Raw genomic sequence first — 26,397 nt, forward strand, 5'->3', positions numbered from 1 at the left:
TATCTCTTAAAATATTTAAAATATACTTTATTTTGTACATTATGCAAACTGATTAACAATTCAATGATAACAAAAATGTATATTTAGTGAAATGTAGTCCCTTAACACGATACACATGTATGGCCACTCATATTTTCTATGAAATAAGCACCCGCCCACCAGCATACCCTGATACATCTCCATTTAGCTACAGGATGATTCGAACGATGACTCGTTAAAATGTTACGTCCCAAATGGCACCCAATTCCCTATTTAGTGCACTACTTTTAACCAGTGCCCATGGGGCTCTGGTCTAATGTAGTGCACTATATAGGGAATAGGGTGCCATTATGGACTTGGTAATAATTAGATTCCTGACAATTGTTCCCAGCTCCACTGACTATGCAACTAAGCTGTTTGTACGACAATATTGCTCTTATCTTTTTACTATGTCCATATAATTATTGTTTACAACTCAAAACTAGCACACTCCATACCATTATTGCTTCCTGAAATTACCTGGGAAATAGAGCTAATATACTACCCAGATAGATCTTTTTAAAACATTGATTTCACTGCCCAGTGGTCTTGTAACCTGATCCAGTCGATAATGAAATGCACATCTGTATACAGAAGGCAACGCCTGGTCCCAGATCTGTTTGTGCTCTTTGTCAATTCCATTGCACATTGTCAAGCCAATGAGTAACAAGGAGTTGGCATGACAGCACAAACAGACTGTCACCTAGGTAACCCCCACCCCCCATAACGTAGAACCAATGCCTCACAAAATATATTTCACTGATTTATCATTTCTCCATGTCAGGGTCTGGGTCAATTCAAATTGAAGTCACTCAATTCAGGAAGTGAACATTCATAAATGGAAAAATGGGTTTTAATAAATAGCTTCTCGTTTTTAATTCTTTGAGAAATCATTGAAAATAGTTTACTTTCTGAAACGACTGACTTGAATTTGAATTGACCCAGACCCTGACATCTGGTAGGAATAGAGTCACTCTTCATTGAAGAGCTCTATGGATTATGATTACAGTGTACGGGAAAGCGATGAGACAGACAGGCCACAATGTAACAAAATAATAATAGACTGATTGATTGGTTGATTCATTGATTGATTGACGGATTGATCGATCGATTCATCTGAAAATTAAAACAGTTCTCGAGCCAAAGACATTAATGTCCAATATAATACATTTCTCACTTCTCTCTGTCCATAACAATCAAATGTAAATATTTTGGTGTAATCGACTGAATGTAACAGAACAGCTCTTATGACTCCTATGTCTACTTGGTTGTGTAAAACGTGTTTGCATTCATATCTAAACAGCTCGCCCATAAACAAACAGAATCACACAGCGTGTGAACGATGAGTCAGCTAACTGTATTCACTATGGACATTTTTTTTAGGTTGTTATACGCATGACAGAATTGCATAATGTCTGCCAATGAAAAGCATCTAGGAGAGTAGAATAATAAAGTCAATGAAAAGAATCTAGGAGAGTAGAATAATAAAGTCAATGAAAAGCATCTGGGAGGGTAGAATAAGCCAATGAAAATCATCTAGGAGAGTAGAATAAGCCAATAAAAAGCATCGGGAGGGTAGAATAAGCCAATGAAAAGCATCTGAGAGAGTAGAATAAGAAAGGATAAAGAACAAGCTGCTACAATAACACTAGAAATGAGTCCCAAAATGGCACCCTGAACCCTATGCAGTGCACTACCTTTGACCAGGGCCCAGTAGTGCACTATATAGACAGTAGGGTACCATTTTGGACCCCTCCTAGGATGGGTTGGGGGGAGATAAAGGGGAGATGGGGGGGGTAGATGGAAGCTGCCCCTAGGTAGGGGGACACCTCCCTTTTGGCAGTGGAACACTCTTTAGCACTCAACGACGCCGAGGGTGAGGGTGTACACAATGCTGTTGTCGGAAAAGAAGGCCGTTTCTGTGTTTGGGATGAGATGAAGGCATTCTAATGGGCTGCCAGGTCACAGTGTTGGAGGGAGCTAAACCTCAGATGGAGAAAGATGACGGGCGTCTCAGTCTCTCTCCACTTTAATCCACTGGGCTTGGGTCTCAGGCCTCTGGTAGAATACACAGAAAGAAGGGATACACTAGATCATTTAGAGTGAATATATGTGTCCCAAATGGCACCTTATTCCCTATCAAGTGCACTAAATTTGAGTTTCCCTTTAAAATTAGTACACGAAATAAGTAATAGGGTTCCATTTTGGACGTAGACTATATCATGTGACAGTCCTCATAACATGTCCAAAATGTATTTCACACACATAAAAAATGTCTTCAAAATTAATGAAAATATCAGTCATGTGTGGTGGTAGATTTGAATTGTAGGTCAAATAGCCCCCTCTTGTGGGAAGAGTCCATAATAACAGCCACAATTCACTGCTTGAAATACATGCACCATAAATTATAACTCATTATAGTCACAACCAACAATATTTGTGTAGTCACAGTTGGCAGTGAAAAAAGTATCACAAATGTGTAACAAACAAAACATGAAACTATTCATTCCTGGTGAAACACTCATATTCAGAAGAAACATGTAACACAGCTCGACAGAAAGGATGATAAAAAAACTTGAATAAAATGAACAAGTAGCTACCCGAGACAGATGACACCTCCTCATCTTGCAACACTGTATCTTCAGAGGCCTCTCGATCGTCCTCTAGCTTGACTTCTCTATCGTCCACTGTGTCACTCTGGGAGGGAGCAGGGAGGACAGCGTTCTCTTCCACTTGTTCAACGCCACGGCTGGCCTCCCCCTCCGTCTCCCCGTCCACCTCCCCAGAGTCTGTGCTCCTGATGCTGAGTCTCATGCGGGACACCGAGTCCACCACCTTCATCCGAGCCAGGCGCTCTATCGCCACCTGATGGCTGGGCGAGGCAGCTAGCTTGTCCTGCAGGGCCTCTTTGTGCTGTGAGGCACCTCTGCCCCTCCTCTCTCCCTCCAGACTGTGAGACAGCTTCTGGTCGGGGTTCATGGGGACCGAAAGTGGTAGTCTGTCTGGCGGAAACTCCAGCATACCTGGAGTTTCTCGACCCAGTTGGGTCCATTTGGCACTCCTCATGCGCTCTGGCGTATCCTGTGGCGGCTCATTTTCTTGTAACTCCTGCCCACTGTCAGGCACCATAGATGCTGTAGACCGCAGTTCCCCAGACTCTGTATCTCTCACATGTGTTTGTAATGTCTGTTCGTTTGCATTGCTTCTTTCTGGATCTTCTCCAGCAGTGGGTTCACTCTCTCTTAATTCAATCTCATCTGTTGCTGGCTCTCTAGCCCTCCGCTCCCCTGTAACTAGGGACTCTGCAGGCACATCAATCCCTAATATCCTGGCTGCCCTCTCCTCTATGGATTCGTTCTCTGGGATTCCCTCGGCACATTTCACTTCGTATAGAATGTTGAGATCCTTGGTTGCTTGGTTTTGATTGGTCTTCTCAGCAGCAGCGCACCCACCCACATTCTTATCATCTGTGAGTGACAGCTGCTCCCTCCAATCTTGACACAGAGTCTGAGCCTCTGAACGATTCGAGCAAGAGATGGAGGATAGCTTTGTGTCTACTTCGTCCTCAGCTGGTTCTTCATATGTTTCAGCTCCTTGTGGACTACCACTGTCACCGACGATCGTGGCGCTACTTTGATCAGACAAGTCTGGGCTTGACTCCTCATGGAGCGGAGACATTGGGCTTGGTCTGGACATCTGGCTCTCGCTCTCTTTTTTACAAATGGGGCATTCCTCTTCAGAGTCTAGACTGGCGCCCCCTGGAGGCACTGCATTGCCTCTACCACCACCAAGTTTAGATTTGGCCGTCAAAGTTTTGTTAACTTCTGTTGAGTCTCGGGTCTTTTGTAAAGACTGACATATGTCCTCATAATCAGGGGGGCTCGTAAGTGTGGAGGCGTCCTGCATCGGTTGCCTATCTGCCCAGGGGACTTCTGCTGCCGTGTGCGTTGTTGGCGTCGTTGGGCTTAAGTCTCTGATCTCGCTGGGATCACTAGGAGAGTCAATAAAGTCACTAGGGCCGGTAAAGTCACAAGGCGGTGGTGTCTCCGAAGGCGAAGAGAGGTCTAGCTTCACTGACCTGCCACTGCAGCTACTTCTCCTCTGTGACAAATTTGAAACAACCCTGTATTCTCTGAATCCTGTAGGATCGCGTGGCGGGACAGGGAGCTCCTCTCTTAGCTGCTTGCTGAATGTCACTGACTTTCTTTCAGCGGGTCTTGAGAAGGCGCTCTTGACCTCCCTGTACTCTGGGTCGACGGACACAGTCCAGCTCTCGATACTGCGCCTAAGGCTGCTGGGTTTGCTGAGCCCCGCCTCCCCCGCTAGCCTTATCTTGATCCGCTCAGGGATCTGCACAGCGCCGCCATTGTTGGGAACGTTATTGCTGGCAGTGCCTAGCTCTAAGATGTCTTTGTATGCCTCGTTGAGGTCCTCGATGCACTGGTCAACACTGGGCCTCTTGCTGCTCTGCTGCTGTGGTTGTTGCTGTTGATCCTGGAGCTCTTTGTTGATAGTCTCTAGCTCCTCGATGGCGTCCCATGGCCGTCTGCTGACGGGCTTCAGCAGGAACTGACCGAAGCCCTCCTGCCCACTGCAGGTCGCTGCTGGTTTGACCTCCATCGTGTTTCCTGAGGGTGGTGGTGGTGGCGCTGCTGCTGGCGGCTGAGCTGTGCTCTTGTTCAGCTGGCTGGAGATTGAGAAAGTGGCCGTCCTGGAAAAGGCGCTGTTGCTGGATGGTTTCAGGCTCTTCACCCCTTTTATGGGATAGCTGAATGCAGTGCTGCCCACACTGCTGGGGTCTGGGGTGACGCCTGGGTCGGGGGAACCTGGGGCAGGGACTTGAGGGTCTTGTGCTTCCTTGTTTTCAGGACCTGGAGGAGGGGGGGGGGGAGGCTGACGCTTTCTGGCCTCTGGGCTAGTTTGAGTCTCCTGGTCACGGTACTGGTTCCCAGGCCAGGATCCCGAGAGTTTCAGCTCCTTGTGATGGTTTATTTTGGGGGGTTTAATGGGGAGTTTTCTCACTATTTTGCTGCTTGATCTGCTGCTTGCTATGCTACCGGTTAGTGCTTGCAGCTCAGCCTCTGCTGAAGATGTGCTTTGGAGACTTTGGTTTGTTAAGTGGCCAGTTTTGTTCTCGCTCGGACTGTCCACTGGGCTTGGTGGCCGGACTGGGCTTGGCGGCTTCTCATCATTGTTGTTTTGATCATGGGACGTACTGCCCGGCGTTGGGGGGATGGGAACAGACACCAAACAGAATATTGTTTCGCTAAGTTTCTTTTTTACGCTCTTTTTCTCTACTTTCTCTGAGGAGTCAGGCTTTCTTGGTTTCTCTTTCTCTGAGGAGTCAGGCTTTCTTGGTTTCTCTTTCTCTGAGGAGTCAGGCTTTCTTGGTTTCTCTTTCTCTGAGGAGTCAGGCTCTTTCTTTTTCACTTGAGTCACAGTTTCTGACACACCTTGGTCCACAAGCCTGATCTGCTGAGGGGGCGGTCTAACCTGAAAAGCAGTTGGATAGTTACCACAGCTCTGGTCAGGAGCTACACTGTCTACACTTCCTTTGTTTATTAAACCCCTGTGGCACCATCTAGTACTACTACCGTCGTTGTCATTGACAGATGTCTTGCGGCTGTCGGTATTGAGAGATAGCCCATGTGGGGGGGAAAAGGCACTATCATGTGTGGATTGTCCTAAAACCTTAGCGCAGGGAATCTCTTTGTTGATGTTTCGGATAAGCTTGTCCGAGTCAGTGAGAGAATTTCCGCCAGGCCCTCCTGAGATGTGTCTCACTCGCGGATCATCAAAGGGTAAATAGTGAACATGCCCCAGATGTTCCTCGGTGTATCCAGGGTTAAGATTTGGGTTAGGGTTAACCTGTTTCCTGTAGGGTATACCTCGATCCCCATAGTGTTCCAGCCACGACCCTCCTGTCTGTCTGGAAAACCACCTTCCCGTCTCTGAGCTTACAGGCATCTGCATCTGTATCTGCATCTCCCCCCTCCACTTATAGTTCACCACTTCATTGCGGTTGATTGGGCCTCCCCTGATTGGGGGAGGGGCTCTCTTATAAGACGGGGGCGGGATGTAACCGGGGGGCTCCATGCCAAAGATTGCGGAGTGTTGTGCGAAATAGTCTTGTCTCTGCAGTTCTCCACCCCTTGGGTGATAGACAGGCCTGTTGTCCTTCTGTTGTTTGGACGCACTCTGCTCATCTACTACAGCTACAGAAAGCATCTCCTGGCTACCCCTAGTCTGCTGGTGTATCTCGTACGACGGAGGCTTGACAGGCCTGCTGAACCTGGGCTTTGGTAAAAGTGCAACATGACCGCCGCTTTGCCAACTGTTTCTGGCCCACCGGTCCCGGCCGACTGCGGCGCTGTGGTAATACCTACTATAAGGCCCGGAAAAGACGGTGCTGTTCACTCTCTGTCTATCAACCTGGCCCGGTCGAAGCTGGACACTGACCAAGCTGGACTGTGTGTCTGTGTGTTCAGTAGTTCCATCAGGCGACAGCACTCTGGGGAGGGACTGGGACTTCCCTCTGGTTCTGGGAAGGATAAAACCAGCGCTCTCTGGAGTCCTCAGGCGGTGCTGCTGGTCCTGAGCCCACCTCTCGCCCTCCCCATCCGACAGCTGCCTCCCCAGCCCCACCGCAGGCTTCCACTCCTCTGTGCCCAGGCTCTGGCACTTCCGCTCCCCAGTCACCCCAGTCAATACCCTCAGCTGTCCAGGAGCCGCGTCAGCTTCCCTCAGCCAGGAGATGGGGGTGTCATCCCATAGCTGCTTCTGCTGCTGCTTCTCCCTCTCCCCCCTGTGGTCCTCTGCTATCAGGGCCTGTGGCCTCCATGCCACCTCAGAGGCCTTCAGAAAGCTAGCGGACGCTCTCAGCTCCCGGCCATCAGCGTAATCCAGAAGGACACTGAAGTCCTGGCCTCTCCTCCTCCAGTAGGAGACATCCCTCTCATCCAACTGCTCTCTTCTCTCGATCTGCTCAGAATAGGTTAAGCTGGGAGCGTCATAGAACCTGGAAAGACAACAAAGCACAATTGGTTGGTGATCATCATATAATGAAAATAGAAAAGAGAAAGAAAGAACCATGAAGTATTAAGGTTCTGCAGTTATAATACTGTACCTTCATTAATATGAAAAATGTTATATTTGAACCTATGTCTTACATAGGAAAATCTACAAATATTATAAACAGTGAACATGTTGGTTGTAATACAAACAACCTGGATATAGGATAAACTTGGTTTTTGCACATAACACCAAAAATAACAAAACTCTTGAAGCATTTCCGTTCGTAAATTTATAAGCTTGTAATACCAACATAATTCAGTTAACATCCCTTAGATTTGTAATGATAAAGTCTGCTGACCTTTCCATGACCTGCCAGTCTATAGTTGCATCCCAATTGGTACCCTATAGTTGCGTCCCAATTCGCACCTTACTCCCTCTGTAGTGCAGTAGGCCCTGGTCAAAGGTAGTGCACTATATAGGTAGTATGGAGACAAATGGAAGACATTCTAAAACGGGGTCTCAGATGCAACATCTGACGCCCACAAAACAAGATCAAACAACAACAAAAAATATTGAATGAGCTTTATCTGGAACGCTCTCTTATGGAACCATACCTGCGTTCCATACTCTGTTTACCTGTGATGACACAATGCTGACCAGCCTGCCATGGTTTTATACGATCTGAGAGATATTGATAACTGTGACATTTTAAATGTTGGTATGTCTGGCTAGCCTCCAAGCTGATGTTTTGGCTTTGGGAGTGAAGAAGAGGGTTACATCCCAAATGGCATCCTGTTCCTTATATAGTGCACTACATAGGGAATAAGGTGTGATTTGGGACGTAGCCTAGGAATCAATATCTCCATCTCCAATCCAAGAGGGCGGAGCCAGGCAACACACATATATCTGACGGAAGTGCTTGAGTCAGCGGCTCCCAACTCCCTTGAAGATGCCGTGAAATTGTGCGGCTGCTGCAATATGATCTGCATATTAGAACACACGCTGCCCTTAATACAGAAAGCTGGGCGTTCGTTCCCTATATAGTGCCCTACTTTTCACCGGGGTCCATAGGGCTCTCTGGTCAAAAGTAGTGCACTATGCAGGGAATAGGGTGCCATTTGAAGTGCTTTGAAAGGCTGTTCATGACACACATCAACACCATCATCCCAGACACCCTGGACCCACACTCAATTTCCATACCGCCCCAACAGATCCACAGATGACGCAATCTCAATTGCACTTCACACTGCCCTCTTCCACATGGACAAGAGGAACACCTATGTGAGAAAGCTGTTCATTGACTAAAGCTCAGCGTTCAACACCATAGCCCCCTCCAGGCTCACCACTAAGTTTGGGAAACCTGGGACTGAACACTTCCCTCTGCAACTGGATCCTGGACTTCCTGACGGGCCGGCCCCAGGTGATGAGGGTAGGCAACACCACCTCCACCACGCTGACCCTCAACACGGGGGCTCCTCAGGGATGTGTGCTTAGTCCCCTTCTGTGCTCCCTGTTCACCCCCGACTGATGATCGTAGACTATAGGAGAAAGGTCGGAGAACACACCCCCATCCACATGGACAGGGCTGTTGTGGAGCGGGTCGAGAGCTTCAAGTTCTTTGGCGTCCACATCGCTAAGGACTTAACCTGGTCCACATACACCCACAAAGTCGTGACGAGGGTACGGCAGTGCCTCTTACCCTCAAGAGGCTGAAAAGATTTTGCATGAGCCCTCAGATCCTCAAAAAGTTTTACAGCTGCACCATCGAGAGCATCTTGACTGGCTGCATCACCACTTTGTATGGCAATTTCATTGTCCTTGACCGCAAAGCTCTACAGAGGGTGGTGCGGACAGCCCAATACATCACTGGGGCCGAACTCCCTGCCATCCAAGACCTCTATACCGGCGGTGTCAGAGGAAGGCCCCAAAAAAAAGACTCTAACCACCCAAGCCATAGACTGCTCACTCTGTTATCATCCAGCAAACGGTACCGGAGTATCACTCTCAGACCAACAGGCTCCTTCTACCCCCAGGCCATAAGCCATAGCCAGACTGCTAAATAGCCAGACTGCTAAATAGTAAATTAATGGGACCCAAACTATCTGCACTAACCCTACGCACACTCACTATACATACATATCATATACACACTCACTAGACTATATATACACACTATATACAGTGGGGCAAAAAAGTATTTAGTCAGCGACCAATTGTGTAAGTTCTCCCACTTAAAAAGATGAGAGAGGCCTGTAATTGTCATCATAGGTAAACTTCAACTATGACAGACAAAATTAGGGGGAAAAATCCAGAAAATCACATTGTAGGATTTTTTATGAATTTATTTGCAAATTATGGTGGAAAATAAGTATTTGGACACCTACAAACAAGCAAGATTTCTGGCTCTCACAGGCCTGTAACCTCTTCTTTAAGAGGCTCCTCTGTTCTCCACTCGTTACCTGTATCAATGGCACCTGTTTGAACTTGTTATCAGTACAAAAGACACCTGTCCACAACCTCAAACAGTCACACTCCAAACTCCACTATGGCCAAGACCAAAGAGCTGTCAAAGGACACCAGAAACAAAATTGTAGACCTGCACCAGGCTGGGAAGACTGAATCTGCAATAGGTAAGCAGCTTGGTTTGAAGAAATCAACTGTGGGAGCAATTATTAGGAAATGGAAGACATACAAGACCACTGATAATCTCCCTCGATCTGGGGCTCCACGCAAGATCTCACCCCGTGGGGTCAAAATGATCACAAGAACGGTGAGCAAAAATCCCAGAACCACACGGGGGGACCTAGTGAATGACCTGCAGAGAGCTGGGACCAAAATAACAAAGCCTACCATCAGTAACACACTACGCCGCCAGGGACTCAAATCCTGCAGTTTCAGACGTGTCCCCCTGCTTAAGCCAGTACATGTCCAGGCCCGTCTGAAGTTTGCTAGAGAGCATTTGGATGATCCAGAAGAAGATTGGGGAATGACATATGGTCAGATGAAACCAAAATAGAACTTTTTGGTAAAAACTCAACTCGTCGTGTTTGGAGGACAAAGAATGCTGAGTTGCATCCAAAGAACACCATACCTACTGTGAAGTATGGGGGTGGAAACATCATGCTTTGGAGCTGTTTTTCTGCAAAGGGACCAGGACGACTGATCCGTGTAAAGGAAAGAATGAATGGGGCCATATATCGTGATATTTTGGGTGAAAACCTCCTTCCATCAGCAAGGGCATTGAAGATGAAACGTGGCTGGGTCTTTCAGCATGACATTGATCCCAAACACACTGCCTGGGCAACGAAGGAGTGGCTTCGTAAAAAGCATTTCAAGGTCCTGGAGTGGCCTAGCCAGTCTCCAGATCTCAACCCCATAGAAAATCTTTGGAGGGAGTTGAAAGTCCGTGTTGCCCAGCAACAGCCCCAAAACATCACTGCTCTAGAGGAGATCTGCATGGAGGAATGGGCCAAAATACCAGCAACAGTGTGTGAAAACCTTGTGAAGACTTACAGAAAACGTTTGACCTCTGTCATTGCCAACAAAGGGTATATAGTATTGAGATAAACTTTTGTTATTGGCCAAATACTTATTTTCCACCATAATTTGCAAATAAATTTATTAAAAATCCTACAATGTGATTTTCTGGATTTTTTTCTTCTCATTTTGTCTGGTAAGATGGTAAGATGCACTGCCTGCCTGCCTGTCTGCCTGCCTGCCGCTGAGCCGAAAAACGTAACTTTCCTTGTATATAAAGTACCAGTTACGTGATCACGTGATGTCAACACAAACAAGGTACCGCTGGCCCCCAGACATCTTCTTCACCAGGAGTTTGGTGTATTGCCCTCAGGACAATGTTACCGGGCAGGCGCCAGGGCCCAAAATAAATCAAGCCAAACGATCCTTTGTGCCAGCGGCGGTAAGGCTCCTGAATGTTTAAAACCACATGCAGCTAGTGGAGTTATGTTACACATGCAGCTGGTGGAGTCATGTTACACATGCAGCTAGTGGAGTCATGTTACACATGCAGCTAGTGGAGTCATGTTACACATGCAGCTGGTGGAGTTATGTTACACATGCAGCTGGTGGAGTTATGTTACACATGCAGCTAGTGGAGTTATGTTACACATGCAGCTGGTGGAGTCATGTTACACATGCAGCTGGTGGAGTTATGTTACACATGCAGCTGGTGGAGTCATGTTACACATGCAGCTGGTGGAGTCATGTTACACATGCAGCTGGTGGAGTCATGTTACACATGCAGCTAGTGGAGTTATGTTACACATGCAGCTAGTGGAGTTATGTTACACATGCAGCTAGTGGAGTTATGTTACACATGCAGCTAGTGGAGTTATGTTACACATGCAGCTAGTGGAGTCATGTTACACATGCAGCTGGTGGAGTAATGTTACACATGCAGCTAGTGGAGTAATGTTACACATGCAGCTAGTGGAGTTATGTTACACATGCAGCTAGTGGAGTTATGTTACACATGCAGCTGGTGGAGTCATGTTACACATGCAGCTGGTGGAGTAATGTTACACATGCAGCTGGTGGAGTCATGTTACACATGCAGCTAGTGGAGTTATGTTACACATGCAGCTGGTGGAGTCATGTTACACATGCAGCTAGTGGAGTTATGTTACACATGCAGCTAGTGGAGTAATGTTACACATGCAGCTAGTGGAGTAATGTTACACATGCAGCTGGTGGAGTAATGTTACACATGCAGCTGGTGGAGTAATGTTACACATGCAGCTAGTGGAGTTATGTTACACATGCAGCTGGTGGAGTAATGTTACACATGCAGCTAGTGGAGTAATGTTACACATGCAGCTAGTGGAGTTATGTTACACATGCAGCTGGTGGAGTCATGTTACACATGCAGCTAGTGGAGTTATGTTACACATGCAGCTAGTGGAGTTATGTTACACATGCAGCTAGTGGAGTCATGTTACACATGCAGCTGGTGGAGTCATGTCACACATGCAGCTGGTGGAGTTATGTCACACATGCAGCTAGTGGAGTCATGTTACACATGCAGCTAGTGGAGTTATGTTACACATGCAGCTAGTGGAGTTATGTTACACATGCAGCTAGTGGAGTCATGTTACACATGCAGCTGGTGGAGTCATGTTACACATGCAGCTAGTGGAGTCATGTCACACATGCAGCTAGTGGAGTTATGTTACACATGCAGCTAGTGGAGTTATGTTACACATGCAGCTAGTGGAGTCATGTTACACATGCAGCTAGTGGAGTCATGTTACACATGCAGCTAGTGGAGTTATGTTACACATGCAGCTGGTGGAGTTATGTTACACATGCAGCTAGTGGAGTCATGTTACACATGCAGCTAGTGGAGTCATGTTACACATGCAGCTGGTGGAGTCATGTTACACATGCAGCTAGTGGAGTTATGTTACACATGCAGCTAGTGGAGTTATGTTACACATGCAGCTAGTGGAGTCATGTTACACATGCAGCTAGTGGAGTCATGTTACACATGCAGCTAGTGGAGTCATGTTACACATGCAGCTAGTGGAGTCATGTTACACATGCAGCTAGTGGAGTCATGTTACACATGCAGCTAGTGGAGTTATGTTACACATGCAGCTGGTGGAGTCATGTTACACATGCAGCTAGTGGAGTTATGTTACACATGCAGCTAGTGGAGTCATGTTACACATGCAGCTAGTGGAGTTATGTTACACATGCAGCTAGTGGAGTTATGTTACACATGCAGCTAGTGGAGTCATGTTACACATGCAGCTAGTGGAGTTATGTCACACATGCAGCTGGTGGAGTTATGTTACACATGCAGCTAGTGGAGTCATGTCACACATGCAGCTGGTGGAGTTATGTTACACATGCAGCTAGTAGAGTCATGTCACACATGCAGCTGGTGGAGTCATGTCACACATGCAGCTGGTGGAGTCATGTTCACACATGCAGCTGGTGGAGTCATGTTACACATGCAGCTGGTGGAGTTATGTTACACATGCAGCTAGTGGAGTTGTGTTACACATGCAGCTGGTGGAGTTATGTCACACATGCAGCTGGTGGAGTTATGTCACACATGCAGCTAACACAGACATATGGAAATGTCTGCTCTACCCAGAATTACAACCAATTAATTGCAGCATTACCACAAAAATGGAAGAGGAAAGTAGAAGGGGAAAAGTAAGGAACTTGTATGTCGGCCCTGTATTAAAGAACATAAACGGTTCAAGAAAAGTGTGATAAATAAAAACATTCACCAATTTCATTTAAGGACCAAAAAACTGACAGCTGTGCCATATAAATTGCAAAATAGTTGGGAAGAGATGTTCGATGTACCCATTCCATGGCACATGGTTTATGAATTGATACGCAAAACAACGCCGGATGCAAAACTTCAAATTTTTCTATTTAAATTACTATACAAAATTCTTGCAACTAATAAAATGTTATATATATGGGGGATACAATCTTCCCAGCTCTGCAGATTCTGCTGTGAAGAGGCAGAGTCATTAGATCATTTATTTTGGTATTGTCCACATGTAGCTCGTTTTTGGTCACAGGTCCAGGAATGGCTGAAGAATTGCAACATTTGCCTAGAACTAACGCTGCAGATAGCAATACTGGGTGATTTGAAAAGCCATAGTCAATCAATCAATAATATAATTATTATTTTAGCAAAAATGTATATTTTTAATTTACAATCTGTAGAAGCTATGAGAATAGAAAGGTTCAAGTTGTTTGTGAAGCATCACAGCACAGTTGGAAAATATATGGCAAATAGAAATCCAAAATGGATGATGTTGAGAGACAGATGGGAGGGGTTGAATGGAGCAGAAGGGTGGGACTAATAACAAGAGAACCAATGTAAAACATACAGGGTCTGTAAAATGTATAAAGGTTCAGAACTGTTGTGAAATAGCACAGTTACAAATAGAAATCAAACTGGACGGACATCAGACATAGAGGAAGGACTAAAAACAAACACAATATAACTATTGTAAAGTAGACTGTGTCTGTAAAATGTGTATAAGATGTATAAATTGAAGGTAAAAGCAGAAGTGTTTATTAGTTTACTCCAATTGGGGGATCAGTGGAAGGGTTTGGGGGGAATAATAATAAAGGTATATTCTTTAAAACAGTAAAGAAAGTATGTCTATATAGGTATGTGTATGTATATATGTGTATATGTATGTCTATATAGGTATGTGTATGTCTATATTTGTATATGTATGCATGCGTGTATGGATATATATATTTAACAAAAAAGATACATGGGGGAATGGAAATGATGCAGACAATTACATTGATGGAACCAATATTCTTTCCGTAATATTAAGCTGATATTAAGCCACCCCTATAAAAAAATTGATTAATTTAATTTAATTTAATTTTAAAGATGTTTTAAAAAACACAAGCAGCACCAGTGGGCTGGCCTACAGATGACATAGTAGATGACAGATTGTGCTGATGTATGTAGTGTATATAGTGTACAGATTACATAGTAGATGACAGATTGTGCTGATGTGTATAGTGTATATAGTGTACAGATAACATAGTAGATGACAGATTGTGCTGATGTGTATAGTGTATATAGTGTACAGATAACATTGTAGATGACAGATTGTGCTGATGTGTATAGTGTATATAGTGTACAGATAACATTGTAGATGACAGATTGTGCTGATGTGTATAGTGTATATAGTGTACAGATGGACATTGTAGATGAGAGATTGTGCTGATGTATATAGTGTATATAGTGTACAGATGACATAGTAGATGACAGATTGCTGATGTGTATATAGTATACAGATTGACATTGTAGATGACAGATTGTGCTGATGTATATAGTGTATATACTGTACAGATGGTCATGGATTGCTTATGAACTTTTGTTTCTACCTGTAGTTATTGTCTGTATGTGTCCTTGTCTATGTTTTGGCACAGAATTTACCCCACGAGGATAATAAAGACATTATCTTATTATCTTGCAGGGACAGACAACTCCTTAGTCTTATTTCTTAGCCATTTAATCCAATGCTACGAGGATCCCAAAATAGGATTTAATTTAATTGTGTAAAAAAATATAATCAAATAAAAAAAAGAGTGTCCCTTCAGGCTGAGTGATGTACCTGATTATCGTAATATGGTCAGCCACATTCATACATGCTCTCAGTCCCATGGACAGCAGGCTCAGTGGCTGGGCCTGTTGTTATGAAGTAAAGTGTTGCTTCCCAAATTGCACCCTGGCTATTTAGGTTAGACCTCAACAGTAGACAAAGTAGAGGGATACTGTTCACCCACATTCAGTACGGTGACAATAGCAAATTCACTTGTTTCTGGATGTAACTCAGACAATCATGTGTCTATGAAAAAAAAATAAAACAAACCCTAAAGTAATGATCACAGTTATCTGGCAATGAGTTATTTCAGTGAATGATCTAAACTGGCAATATACAGTCACATCCTGATCAACTTCACCTCTTTTTGCTTGTCTCCACGCCCCTCCAGGTGTCACCCATCTTCCCCATTATATCCCCTGTGTATTTATACCTGTGTTCTCTGTTTGTCTGTTGCCAGTTCATCCTGTTTGTCAAGTCAACCAGGGGTTGTGTGTCTCAGCTCCTGCTTTTCCCAGTCTCTATTTTTCTCGCCCTTCTGGTTTTGACTCTGAGCCCGCCTGCCTGACCACTCTGCCTGACCCTGACTCTGAGGCCGCCTGCCTGACCACTGAGCCCACCTGCCTGACCCTGACCCTGAGCCCACCTGCCTGACCACTCTGCCTGACCCTGACTCTGAGCCCGCCTGCCTGACCACTCTGCCTGCCTTGACCTGCCTATTGCCTATTGCCAGACCATGTAAACAGCAGCACAGGACGCTGGGTAGAGAAGCTTACTGTACGTGATGCCTTGAGAGCGTAACCAACCACCACACTGTAAACAGCTCAGGCGCCCTGTACTGCACACACACCCTGCAGAGTGAGGATTCCTCTGGACAAGTGTATGGGTATGTGCACACTTGTCCAGAGGAATCCTCACTCTGCGGAGTGTGTGTGTGCAGTGCACAGAGCCTGAGCTGTTTACACTAATGTCTGTGTTGATAATACATATTACACACTGGGTGGTAGTGTATAAACTGAATGCATCTCAAATGGCATCCTATTCCCTATTTAGTGCACTACTTTTGACCAGGGCCCATAGGGCTTTAGGCTGTGTACCTGTCTGTGTGTTGGTAGAGATGCTTGTGGTGGAGGGGTGGACTGACCCAATGGAAAGACGAGTGCCCTCTTTAAACATGGGTTCACATCGCAATGTAAACAAGCCAACAGTGCAGAATGGCGGCAGCTGTACATTATTCCTCATATCACAGCATAAAGCACCCTATTCCCTATATAGTGCACTACTTTTGACTAAGGACCATAGGGAATGTAGAGAATAGGGTGCCATTTGGAGCACAGACCTCATATTCGATCATATCACAGTGGTGCAGAAGCCTCAGTGTTCGTTCTACAGCTCTGGAAGGAAGGAAATGAGGAGACAGAAGAAAACACCCTCCTGCGCAGTGCAGACGGAGTGGCTCGGCTTTACATGCAACGCCGAAGGGCCCAGAGAGGAAGAAAAAGGGAGGGAAGGTATGGGGGGTCTCAAAAGAGAGAGAGATAAGGGGGTCTCAAAAGAGAGAGAGATAAGGGGGTCTCAAAAGAGAGAGAGATAAGGGGGTCTCAAAAGAGAGAGAGATAAGGGGGTCTCAAAAGAGAGAGAGATAAGGGGGTCTCAAAAGAGAGAGAGATAAGGGGGTCTCAAAAGAGAGAGATAAGGGGGTCTCAAAAGAGAGAGAGATAAGGGGGTCTCAAAAGAGAGAGAGATAAGGGGGTGTCTCAAAAAGAGAGAGATAAGGGGGTCTCAAAGAGAGAGAGATAAGGGGGTCTCAAAAGAGAGAGAGATAAGGGGGTCTCAAAAGAGAGAGATAAGGGGGTCTCAAAAGAGAGAGAGATAATGGGGGTCTCAAAAGAGAGAGAGATAAGGGGGTCTCAAAAGAGAGAGAGATAAGGGGGTCTCAAAAGAGAGAGAGATAAGGGGGGCTCACCCGCTATCCGTGGCGAGAGAATCTCCCAGGGGCTGTGCTAGGCTGTCACCTAGGTTACCGCTGCCAGCTTCTTTTCTCCTTTGGTTCCTTTCCCCGCCGCTCTCATTGTCCCCGCTGCCGGGGTAGACCTTCGCCAGTAGTGCCTGCCTGCTGCTGCTCCTGAAGACACAGGCCCCCCTGTCTGCTGCCTGTTCATACCCGTTCAGTGAGCCAACACGACCAGGCCTCTGGTTCTCTGCCGCTGGGATTTCACGGTGGCAGTCGGTCGTGGCGGCGACGTGGTGCTGTTTCTCGCAAGGTGCGGAGGCGGATGAAGTTGAAGAGGGGCAGGGGACGCTTGTCTTGGGCAATTTGTATCCGTGAGAAATGAGGAGGTCGTCCACGCTGTACATGGTGCTGTGTGTCTCGCTGTCTGGCTTGGCAGCAGGAGGGCGAAGGGGTTTCTGCTATTCTTATGCTCAGTGCTGCTGGTGGGAGCTGGAGCAGAGCTGTTCAGTAGAGGCCATCACTATGGGGAGAAGAGAAACGGGGAACAAGGTAACGTTTAGCTTTTAGCATCTCATCTTCAGAAATACAGATACCCAGTGCTTGTACGGGGCACTAATGTAGGTACACTATACTGTAAATAAGGCGAGAACAAACAGGGAGAGTGAAACAGGAAGAAGATCACGTTCTGTCAGCGCTGTCCCAAAAGTGCACTACTATTGACCATCTACAGTATGTCCCAAATGGTGTCCTATTCCCTACAGTATAAAGTGCACTACTATTGACCAGGGCTCAGGTCAAAAGCAGTGCCCTATGAAGGGAGCACGTGCCATTTTGGGATGCAACTTAAGTGATCATGTCTTCACAGTACTGTGTGTATGAAATGATCAACAGTATGTTGGCTGCTGGAGAAAAGGGAAACAGCACAGATCTGATGAAGCTGCCCTGGTCGGCAGCAACAATAATACATGTGTTAACATGCAGATTTCACATTAGGCACACAGTACACAGAATGTTCCTGTGGGGCGACTTCACAGGATAAGAGAGGTCACTGGATATGTCCCAAATTGCACCCTAAGTGCACAACTTTTGACCAGAGCCCTACGGGACCTGGTTCAAAGTAGTGCACTATTTAGGGAAAGTAGTAGTGCACTAATAGGGTGCCATTTGGTTAGTAGACTATTTGTATTAGTAGATGTTTCTGTTACAGCCCAGTTACAACGATCAAATTCACGGTAGTCAATCATTTTCTAAAACACGGAATCTCTTCTAAAAATATATAATTAATTACGTGTATTACGTGTATATATAAAAATGTATTTCCTTAAATCCTATAAATGTATTTCCTGAAGCTAGGATAGCAGAGTTGCTTATAAAAACATCTGAAACCCTACCCTACTTCAAATAGTATCTAAAATGACCCCCCCCCCCCGAATTGTAAATCGCTCTGCTAAATGACTAAAATGTAAAAATGCGTCTCAAACTTGCAACAGAAATAACTCGTACTGCCTTCCACTGCAGGATTCCTGGGATATACTGTGGTTGTGGTTGTGTGTACTGTATCTGCATGTGTGGTGTACGTGTGTTTCTCTCTCAACAGCCCAGCTTGCAAATACATTGCATTCGGAAAGTATTCAGACCCCTTGATTTTTCCACATATTGTTACGTTACAACCTTATTCTAAAATTGATTCAGTAGTTTTTTACCCTCGTATATTTACACACAATACCCCATAATGACGAAGCAAAAACAGGTTTTAAGAAATATAACATTTTCATAAGTATTCAGACCCTTTACTCAGTACATTGAAGCCTCTTTGGCAGTTATTACAGCCTTGAGTCTTCTTGGGTATGAAGCTACAAGCTTGGCACACCTGTATTTGAGGAGTTTCTCCCATTCTTCTCTGCAGATCCTCTCAAGCTCTGTGAGGTTGGATGGGGAGCGTTGCTGCACAGCTATTTTCAGGTCTTTCCAGAGATGTTCGATCGGGTTCAAGTCCAGGCTCTGGCTGGGCCACTCAAGAACATACAGAGACTTGTCCCGAAGACACTCCTGCGTTGTCTTGGCTGTGTGCTTTGGGTCGTTGTCCTGTTGGAAGGTGAACCTTCGCCCCAGTCGTAGGTCCTGAGTGCTCTGGAGCAGGTTTTCATCAAGGATCTGTCTGTACTTTGCTCTGTTCATCTTTGCCTCGATCCTGACTAGTCTCCCAGTCCCTGCCGCTGAAAAACATCCCCACAGCATGATGCTGCCACCACCATGCTTCAACATAGGGATGGTGCCAGGTTTACTCCAGACGTGACTCTTGGCATTCAGGCCAAAGAGTTCAATCTTGGTTTCATCAGACCAGAGAATCTTGTTTCTCATGGTCTGAGAGTCCTTTTGGTGTCTTTTGGCAAACTCCAAGAGGGCTGTCATGTGCCTTTTACTGAGGGGTGGCTTCCGTCTGGCCACTCTACCATAAAGGCCTGATTGGTAGATTGCTGCAGAGATTAAATTCCTTCTGGCAGGTTCTCCCATCTCCACAGAGGAACTCTGGGGCACTGTCAGAGAGACCATGGGGTTCTTGGTCACCTCCCTGACCAAGGCCCTTCTCCCACGATTGCTCAGTTTGGCCGAGCGGCCAGCTCTAGAAAGAGTCTTGGTGGTTCCTAACTACTAGGCCACTGTGTTCTTGGGGACCTTCAATGCTGCAGGCATTTTTTGCTACCCTTCCCCAGATCTGTGCCTCGACACAATCCTGTCTTGGAGCTCCACAGCCAATTCCTTTGACCTCATGGCTTGGTAATTGCTCTGACATGCAAGGTCAACTGTGGGACCTTATGTAGACAGGTGTGTGCCTTTCCAATGTCCAATCAATTGAATTTACCACAGGCGGACTCCAATTAAGTTGTAGAAACTTCTCAAGGATGATCAGTGGAAACAGGATGCACCTGAGCTCAATTTCCAGTCTCATAGCAAAGGGTCTGAATACTTATGTAAATAAGGTATTTCTGTTTTTATTTGTAATAACTTTGCAAAAATGTGTAAAAACCTGTTTTCGCTTTGTCATTATGGGTTATTGTGTGTAGATTGAAAGCTATAACGTAACAAAATGTGTAAAAAGAGAAGGGGTCTGAATACTTTCTGAATACACCGTATTAATTAGTGCCCATCACAGACTCAGCCTGCCTGGAGATGACAGTGGCAGGGCTTATAAAGCATCCATTCTGTGATCAAAGGCTTTGCACACATTAGCATGCTGATTATCAGGTTTGGACGTGATTAGTGGCTTGCCATTCAGTTTTCATGAAAAAGTCGGCATTCAATGGACAAATGTCGAGTCATAGGCAATATGAGTGCCTGGTCAGACTAACACTAAGTTAGCGCCCAAGTGGCGCAGCTCAGTGCAAGAGGCATCACTACAGACTCTGGTTCGATTCCAGGCTGTATCACAACCGACCGTAATTGGGAGTCCCATAGGGCGGCGCACAATTGGCCCAGCATCGTTAGGGTTTGGCCGGGGTAGGCTGTCATTGTAAAATAAGAATTTGTTCTTAACCCACTTGCCTAGTTAAATAAAATATACAAACAAAAAGGGCTCTGGTGGAAGGTAAGTGCATTTGGGTGCCCTTTGGAACATCCTACTGTATGTAAACTCCTACTGTATGTAAACTCCTACTGTAAACTCCTTTCTGTTGACTCTCCAGGCAGATAGACTAGGTGTTTTAGGTACCCAGAAGATGAAGAAGAAGAAATAATTGCTCTGTGTGCTGTGATTACTACTAACAACATTGATGCTAAATGTTGTTACTGATGTAATTATGTTATTGCTACACAGGTTTAAGTGCAATTTTAAAGGGGTAGTTCCCCTAAATTACAAAATTACATGTTGGTTTAAGATAGCATTTGGGAGACAGGCGCCAGGTAAACAAAACCAAAGCATTGATTGCTATCTTACCTGGTCCATAGACTGCTTATAGGTCAAGGAAACCATGTTATTGTGTAATTTGGGTGGACTATCCCTTTAAACAGATCAGTGGCCTTGTGGTTAGTGTGTTTGCCCTGAGATTGGAAAGTTGGTAGTTCGATCCCTGGCCGAGTCATACCAAAGACTGTAAAAATGGGACCCCGATGCTTCTCTGCTTGGCACTCAGCATTGAGGAGATTGATTGAGGGTAAGGCCATGCGATACACTAATGTCCTGTCCAGGGGGTGTACTTGTACGTCAAGCTGTTCACTATGGATGCAAGGCCTGACCATCTATGATATCAAAATGACAGTGTTTATTTACATTTACTTTGCTTACAAACACTGGAGTAAAAAAAAAATGTATGTTTTGGGTTCTGACGGGGTACGACAAATAGACTAAGTTAATTTATAAGCTATATTCTACATGAATCCATGGGTACATATCATTTATTTACAGGTCAACAAATTGATGTAGCAACTGCAGATTACCCCTTTTAAGTGTTACCAAGAATTGAATAACAAAGATTCCTTTAACAGAATAAGACCCCTTTAAAACAACACAATAAGACATTATAGAGAGAGAGAGGCCGTGTTTGGGAGAATCAAAAACCTTGATGTACAATGGGTAAATTGTGACTGACTTTACAAAAAACAATGAGTAGTTATTTATGATGCGTCAAGTCTCCTCCTTAACCAGGCTGACACAGGAACAGGTTACTGTAGCTCTCTCACTGTGTCCCTCAACCCATTCACCCTTTAAGGGGAGCACATTTACCTTCCAACCTTGTACTAAACACACCTGATTTTTTTTATTTTTACCTTTTATTTAACTAGGCAAGTCAGTTAAGAACAAATTCTTATTTTCAATGACGGCCTAGGAACAGTGGGTTAACTGCCTGTTCAGGGGCAGAACGACAGATTTGTACCTTGTCGGCTCGGGGGTTTGAACCAACGCTCTAACCACTAGGCTACCCTGCCGATTCAACTAATATGGTTTGGTGATGACTTGTATCAGGTATGTTAGTGCAGGACTGGAACAAAAAAACGACCCTCCCTGGATGAGTGTCCACAGAAATGGCTTGAGGAACACCTGTTCTAATACAAGATCAACCCTGCAATGCAAACCCATTAAAGGGACAATCTGGGATTCAAACAAAAACAAAATGGAAACCCTGCCGCTTGAGGGATGAGGCTTACAAAAAATGCAACCCCTCTCAAATTCATAAAGAATCGATGGCTATATATCATTCATTTAAAAGTCCGAAACAGGATGTATAAATCCCAGATGTCTCCTTTAATCTGCTTGTTCAAAACAGCTGTCCCTTTGCCATAAAACTAGCTGACACATACAGCACATCGTTCATTCGCTTACACAAATGCACACAATTTCAAATTCAATGTAGTTGGGTAGTCAGTAACAGATGTCCATGGAAACTTTAGCACTTTCAGTAGGACATCAACACAAAGGCTAATGGGCCCTGGTCAAAAGTAGTGTACTATAGAGGCTCTGGTCAAAAGTAGTGTACTTGAGGGACACTATTCCCCCAGGGAATAGGGTGCTATTTGGGACGCGGATAAAGTCTAGTTGCTCGTTATAAACAAGTCAAGTAAATGGCATAGTTTGTGGGGCGAAAGGGTAGTCAGGGTTCGGTAATTCTACTATTGCCATGTGTGTTTAATGTTTGATAATATAGTCATAGTATGGAGAAACATTTAACCTTGAAATTTTGTGGTAAGCCTATGGGGGGCCGGGTCAGATTCATATCTGCATTTTCCTGATAGTAGTTCTTACAATTATGTGAATAAATCTGTGTATGCATCCCAAATAGCACACTATTCCCCATATAGTGCACTACTTTTAACCAGAATCCTATGGGCCCTGGTCAAAAGTAGTGCACTGTAAAGAGAATAATGATACTTCACATAAATGTCCATCCACATCATTTCACACTTTCTTCATTTCTATTTATATTCCAGCATATTCTCTTGACCTCAATTTGACCTTCGGACATTAAACATAATTTAAAAACCTTGTATACATCACAAATAGCACCGCATTCCCTATTATAGTGCACTACATTGACCAGGGCCCATAGAGGACTATATAGTAAGTAGAAAGGCATTTGTCACTCCCCTTATGAGTCCTCAGTAAACACCCAAAGGTGGCACTTGAGATAGTAACATTGAGTAAATAACATCTTAAAATAATCTCTAATGTCTAGAATATTTTTCTAGAACCTCTAACGTCTAGAATAACGTGTAGAACTTCTAACATCTAGAATTAAGCAATATGGCCCGAGGGGGTGTGGCAAATGGCCAATATGCCATGACTGCTCTTAGGCACAACGCAACGCGCCCTTAGCCATAGTATATTGTCCATATACCACAAACCCACGAGGTATCTTATTGCTATTATAAACTGATTAGCAACGTAATTAGAGCAGTAAAAATACATGTTTTGTCAAACCTGTGGTCTACGGTCTGATATACCAAGGCTGTCAGCCAATCAGCATTCAGGGCTGGAACCACCCAGTTTATAATAACGTTTAGAACCTCTTACGCCTAGAATAACCCATAACCCCTTTGATGACTCCAGGCTCCTTGTGTGTTGTGTCAAACAGTTGAAGCACCTGCTGCCTGCCTCTCTACAATAACCTACAAAATATTTCCTTAAGGGTTTCATTTCGAAACTAGCACACCATGCAGGAGCATTGTAGAGGTCTGAATATAGGTAACCTAAGCCTCGTCCGAGCATAGAATAGTCCATAGGGGCAGAACTCCCTTCTCCTGTTCCAGTAGTGAGGCAGCTTGATGTACAAGCACACCCCTCGGACAGGATGCTAGTGAATATGGCAACTAAAATTGACACAGTAGATGAAAAGCACGTGCTCTATGACTCTCTCTGTTGCCATGGTGAAGAAAACCCGTAGACCAAACAAACTGTACAGACAGAAAAATAGTTTGGAGAAGATGAAGAAGGTGGCTACTGAAACCATTCAGTGTCAGTATCCGAAATGGCACCCTATCCCCTATATAGTGTATCACTTTTGACTAGGGCCAATATGGTTCATCTTTGAGCAAGGTCACCAGTGGAAACCATAGAAGAAGCACTTGGGCACATGTGTCTCCAGGTTGTATCCAAAATGGCACCCTATTCCCACAGGGATCTGGTCAAATGTAGAGCACTATATAGTGAATGGGGTGTCATTTGGAATGCGCACATGTGCCTCCTTGTAGGCTCCAGCAGCAACTGCAATGACAAACAGTCACACACCGACTCACAAGACTAATACCCTGACTGATTCAACGCATGCAAGGAAAAATGGCAATGCTGAGGTTGTTGAAACCACATCAGAGATTCTGTCTGCTGTTGATCTGGCTCACACCTCTTCCTCCCCTCTTCTCCCCTAATTTCCCCTCCCTCCCTTCCTCTCCCATCCCTCCTCTCTTCTCCCTCCCTTTCTTCTCCCTCTCTTCTCCCTCCCTATCTCCCCCCCCCTCCCTCTCCCCTTCCATCCCTCCCTCCTCCCCATCCTTCCCTCCCTTCCCCTCTACCCCTCCCTTCATTTCCCCCTCCCCCCCCCTCCCTCCCCTCCCCTCCCCTCCCCTCCCCTCCCCTCCCCTCCCCTCCCCTCCCCCTCCCTCCCTCCCCTGAGTAGTCAGGTAGTAAGTAGTGCACTGTGACACCGTGCAGCAACACCGTGCAGAAAAGCCATGCAACCAACACCAGCCTGCATCCCTAATGACACCTTTTCCCAATATAGTACACTTCTTTTGACCAATGCAAATAGGAACGCAGCCCTTGCAACACCATGCAGCCTACCTCTGTGCTAATGGATATCTAAAATGCCATCTTATTGCAGACCTGAAAGTAAGACAGACACTTTATCCTATGTTGTTTTTTAAATGTCCTGTATTTCGGACCTATGACTTAAGCTAGTGTCTGAACTTTGACCCATGACTTAGGCTAGTGTCTGAACTTTGACCCATGACTTAGGCTAGTGTCTGAACTTTGCTATCTAAGTTAAACCATAAGTTGATTACCACGTTTGGACCTTGTCCTGGATATATATAAAATAAATAGCATATGCATTACGCTTATTTTCATATATGATTCAACCTGCCTCTATAAAGGCATAACCGTCTGAAACAGAGAAGCCGCCACTGCCTATCAATAACTGATTATTCCTGTTACTATGTAGACTAGATAGATACATTATGGTTAGCTATAGAGCCTCGCTATACTGCAGTGTTAGATGGTACAGCCTACATATAATTGACTGTTAAGAATGATTTCTCAAGTCAGCTTTGCACTCCCATACAATACAAAACATTTCTTTACGCAGCAGGCTAGGTTACTGCAGGTATATACTAGCGCCTATGAAAAAAAGGTATATACGTGCACACACACTAAGTTAAAAATGTAGTGAACGGTAGTGCATTAACAACGGTCGTTAGCCAAATTATAACCCCATTGCAATTTTACACGTCTCCCTAAAAAATACACCCCACCATGTCATCAACTACATATTCACATCGCGCCATCAATCGCTGTTTAACGTTGATCAATCGAAGGCGGAACATGTTCCGTGTGTGCAAGTTTAAAGCGGCGTTAATTATAAGGTTTGCAGATGCGTCTTAGCTGACTGTGTGTGTTTACCAAGACCCACACAGCCACCCTGCGCTACCGTGTACGTGAAGCAAAAATAGACAGCCCCTCCCCTGAAAAAATTATATCTGCATGGCAAAGCATTATCAGAGTATAAAAAATGCATAAATATTTGCGAGATCATTATAAACGCGAAATGACAGAGATACGCATCCTACCTGGAAGATGCCTGGCGCGGCCGTTGCAGTTCCCCTGCGCCCAGCTTCAGTCGCTGAGAGAACTGCACAGCCCTTCTGCTGAGCATGCCTATTACGATAAGGAAGGAAAGACGCGCTGCCTGGACGGAGTGGAGTTTCCTCCACCAGCTCTTCAGCCTGTGCTGTGCTGTGCGTTCGTCGTTCCTTTAAAAGGGATTTCAAAATGGTTTCTTCCAAACTGTGTAATAAGTTTTTTTTTTCTTGACAGAGGCGTCAATAAATGTTTTCCATATTATTGATTGTGTTTCAATAGAAGCATGTATCCATACATACCATTATGCCATAAATATATGTCTCTGAATACATTCATATATATACGTGAGTATTCATGGGTTTACACGTACTACACACACACACCACACACGATGATTATATTCCGTCATTAAAACCATAATTCCCCTCAATGTACAAGACAGTGTAATACGTGTGTAATTACTCTATAATACCTGAAAGCAGCTCACCCGTTCCACAATACATCTT

General features: G+C 45.0%; 1 protein-coding gene across 1 annotated transcript; it reads right to left on the bottom strand.

Annotated features, from left to right (window-relative positions):
• Positions 1–26,022, bottom strand: LOC112236499 (junctional protein associated with coronary artery disease homolog). The gene is made up of 4 exons (XM_024405087.2): positions 25,879–26,022; positions 17,119–17,626; positions 2,619–7,036; positions 1–2,076 (listed from the first exon to the last, which is right to left on the bottom strand). Exons 2-4 carry the CDS (start codon positions 17,508–17,510, stop codon positions 2,069–2,071), a joined length of 4,818 nt encoding a protein of 1,605 aa, XP_024260855.2. The 5' UTR covers positions 17,511–17,626; positions 25,879–26,022; the 3' UTR covers positions 1–2,068.
• Between the last annotated feature and the right edge of the window lie 375 nt (positions 26,023–26,397).

Source organism: Oncorhynchus tshawytscha, linkage group LG10 (genome assembly GCF_018296145.1).
Source record: "Oncorhynchus tshawytscha isolate Ot180627B linkage group LG10, Otsh_v2.0, whole genome shotgun sequence".
Classification (NCBI taxonomy): domain Eukaryota; kingdom Metazoa; phylum Chordata; class Actinopteri; order Salmoniformes; family Salmonidae; genus Oncorhynchus; species Oncorhynchus tshawytscha.

Excerpts from the sequence above, each read along its gene's own strand:
- LOC112236499 (XM_024405087.2), bottom strand. The coding sequence starts at position 17,510 with ATGTACAGCGTGGACGACCTCCTCATTTCTCACGGATACAAATTGCCC. Across the intron at positions 7,037-17,118 it reads TCTCTCGCCACGGATAGCGG|GTTCTATGACGCTCCCAGCT; the intron begins GTGAGCCCCCCT and ends TTGTCTTTCCAG.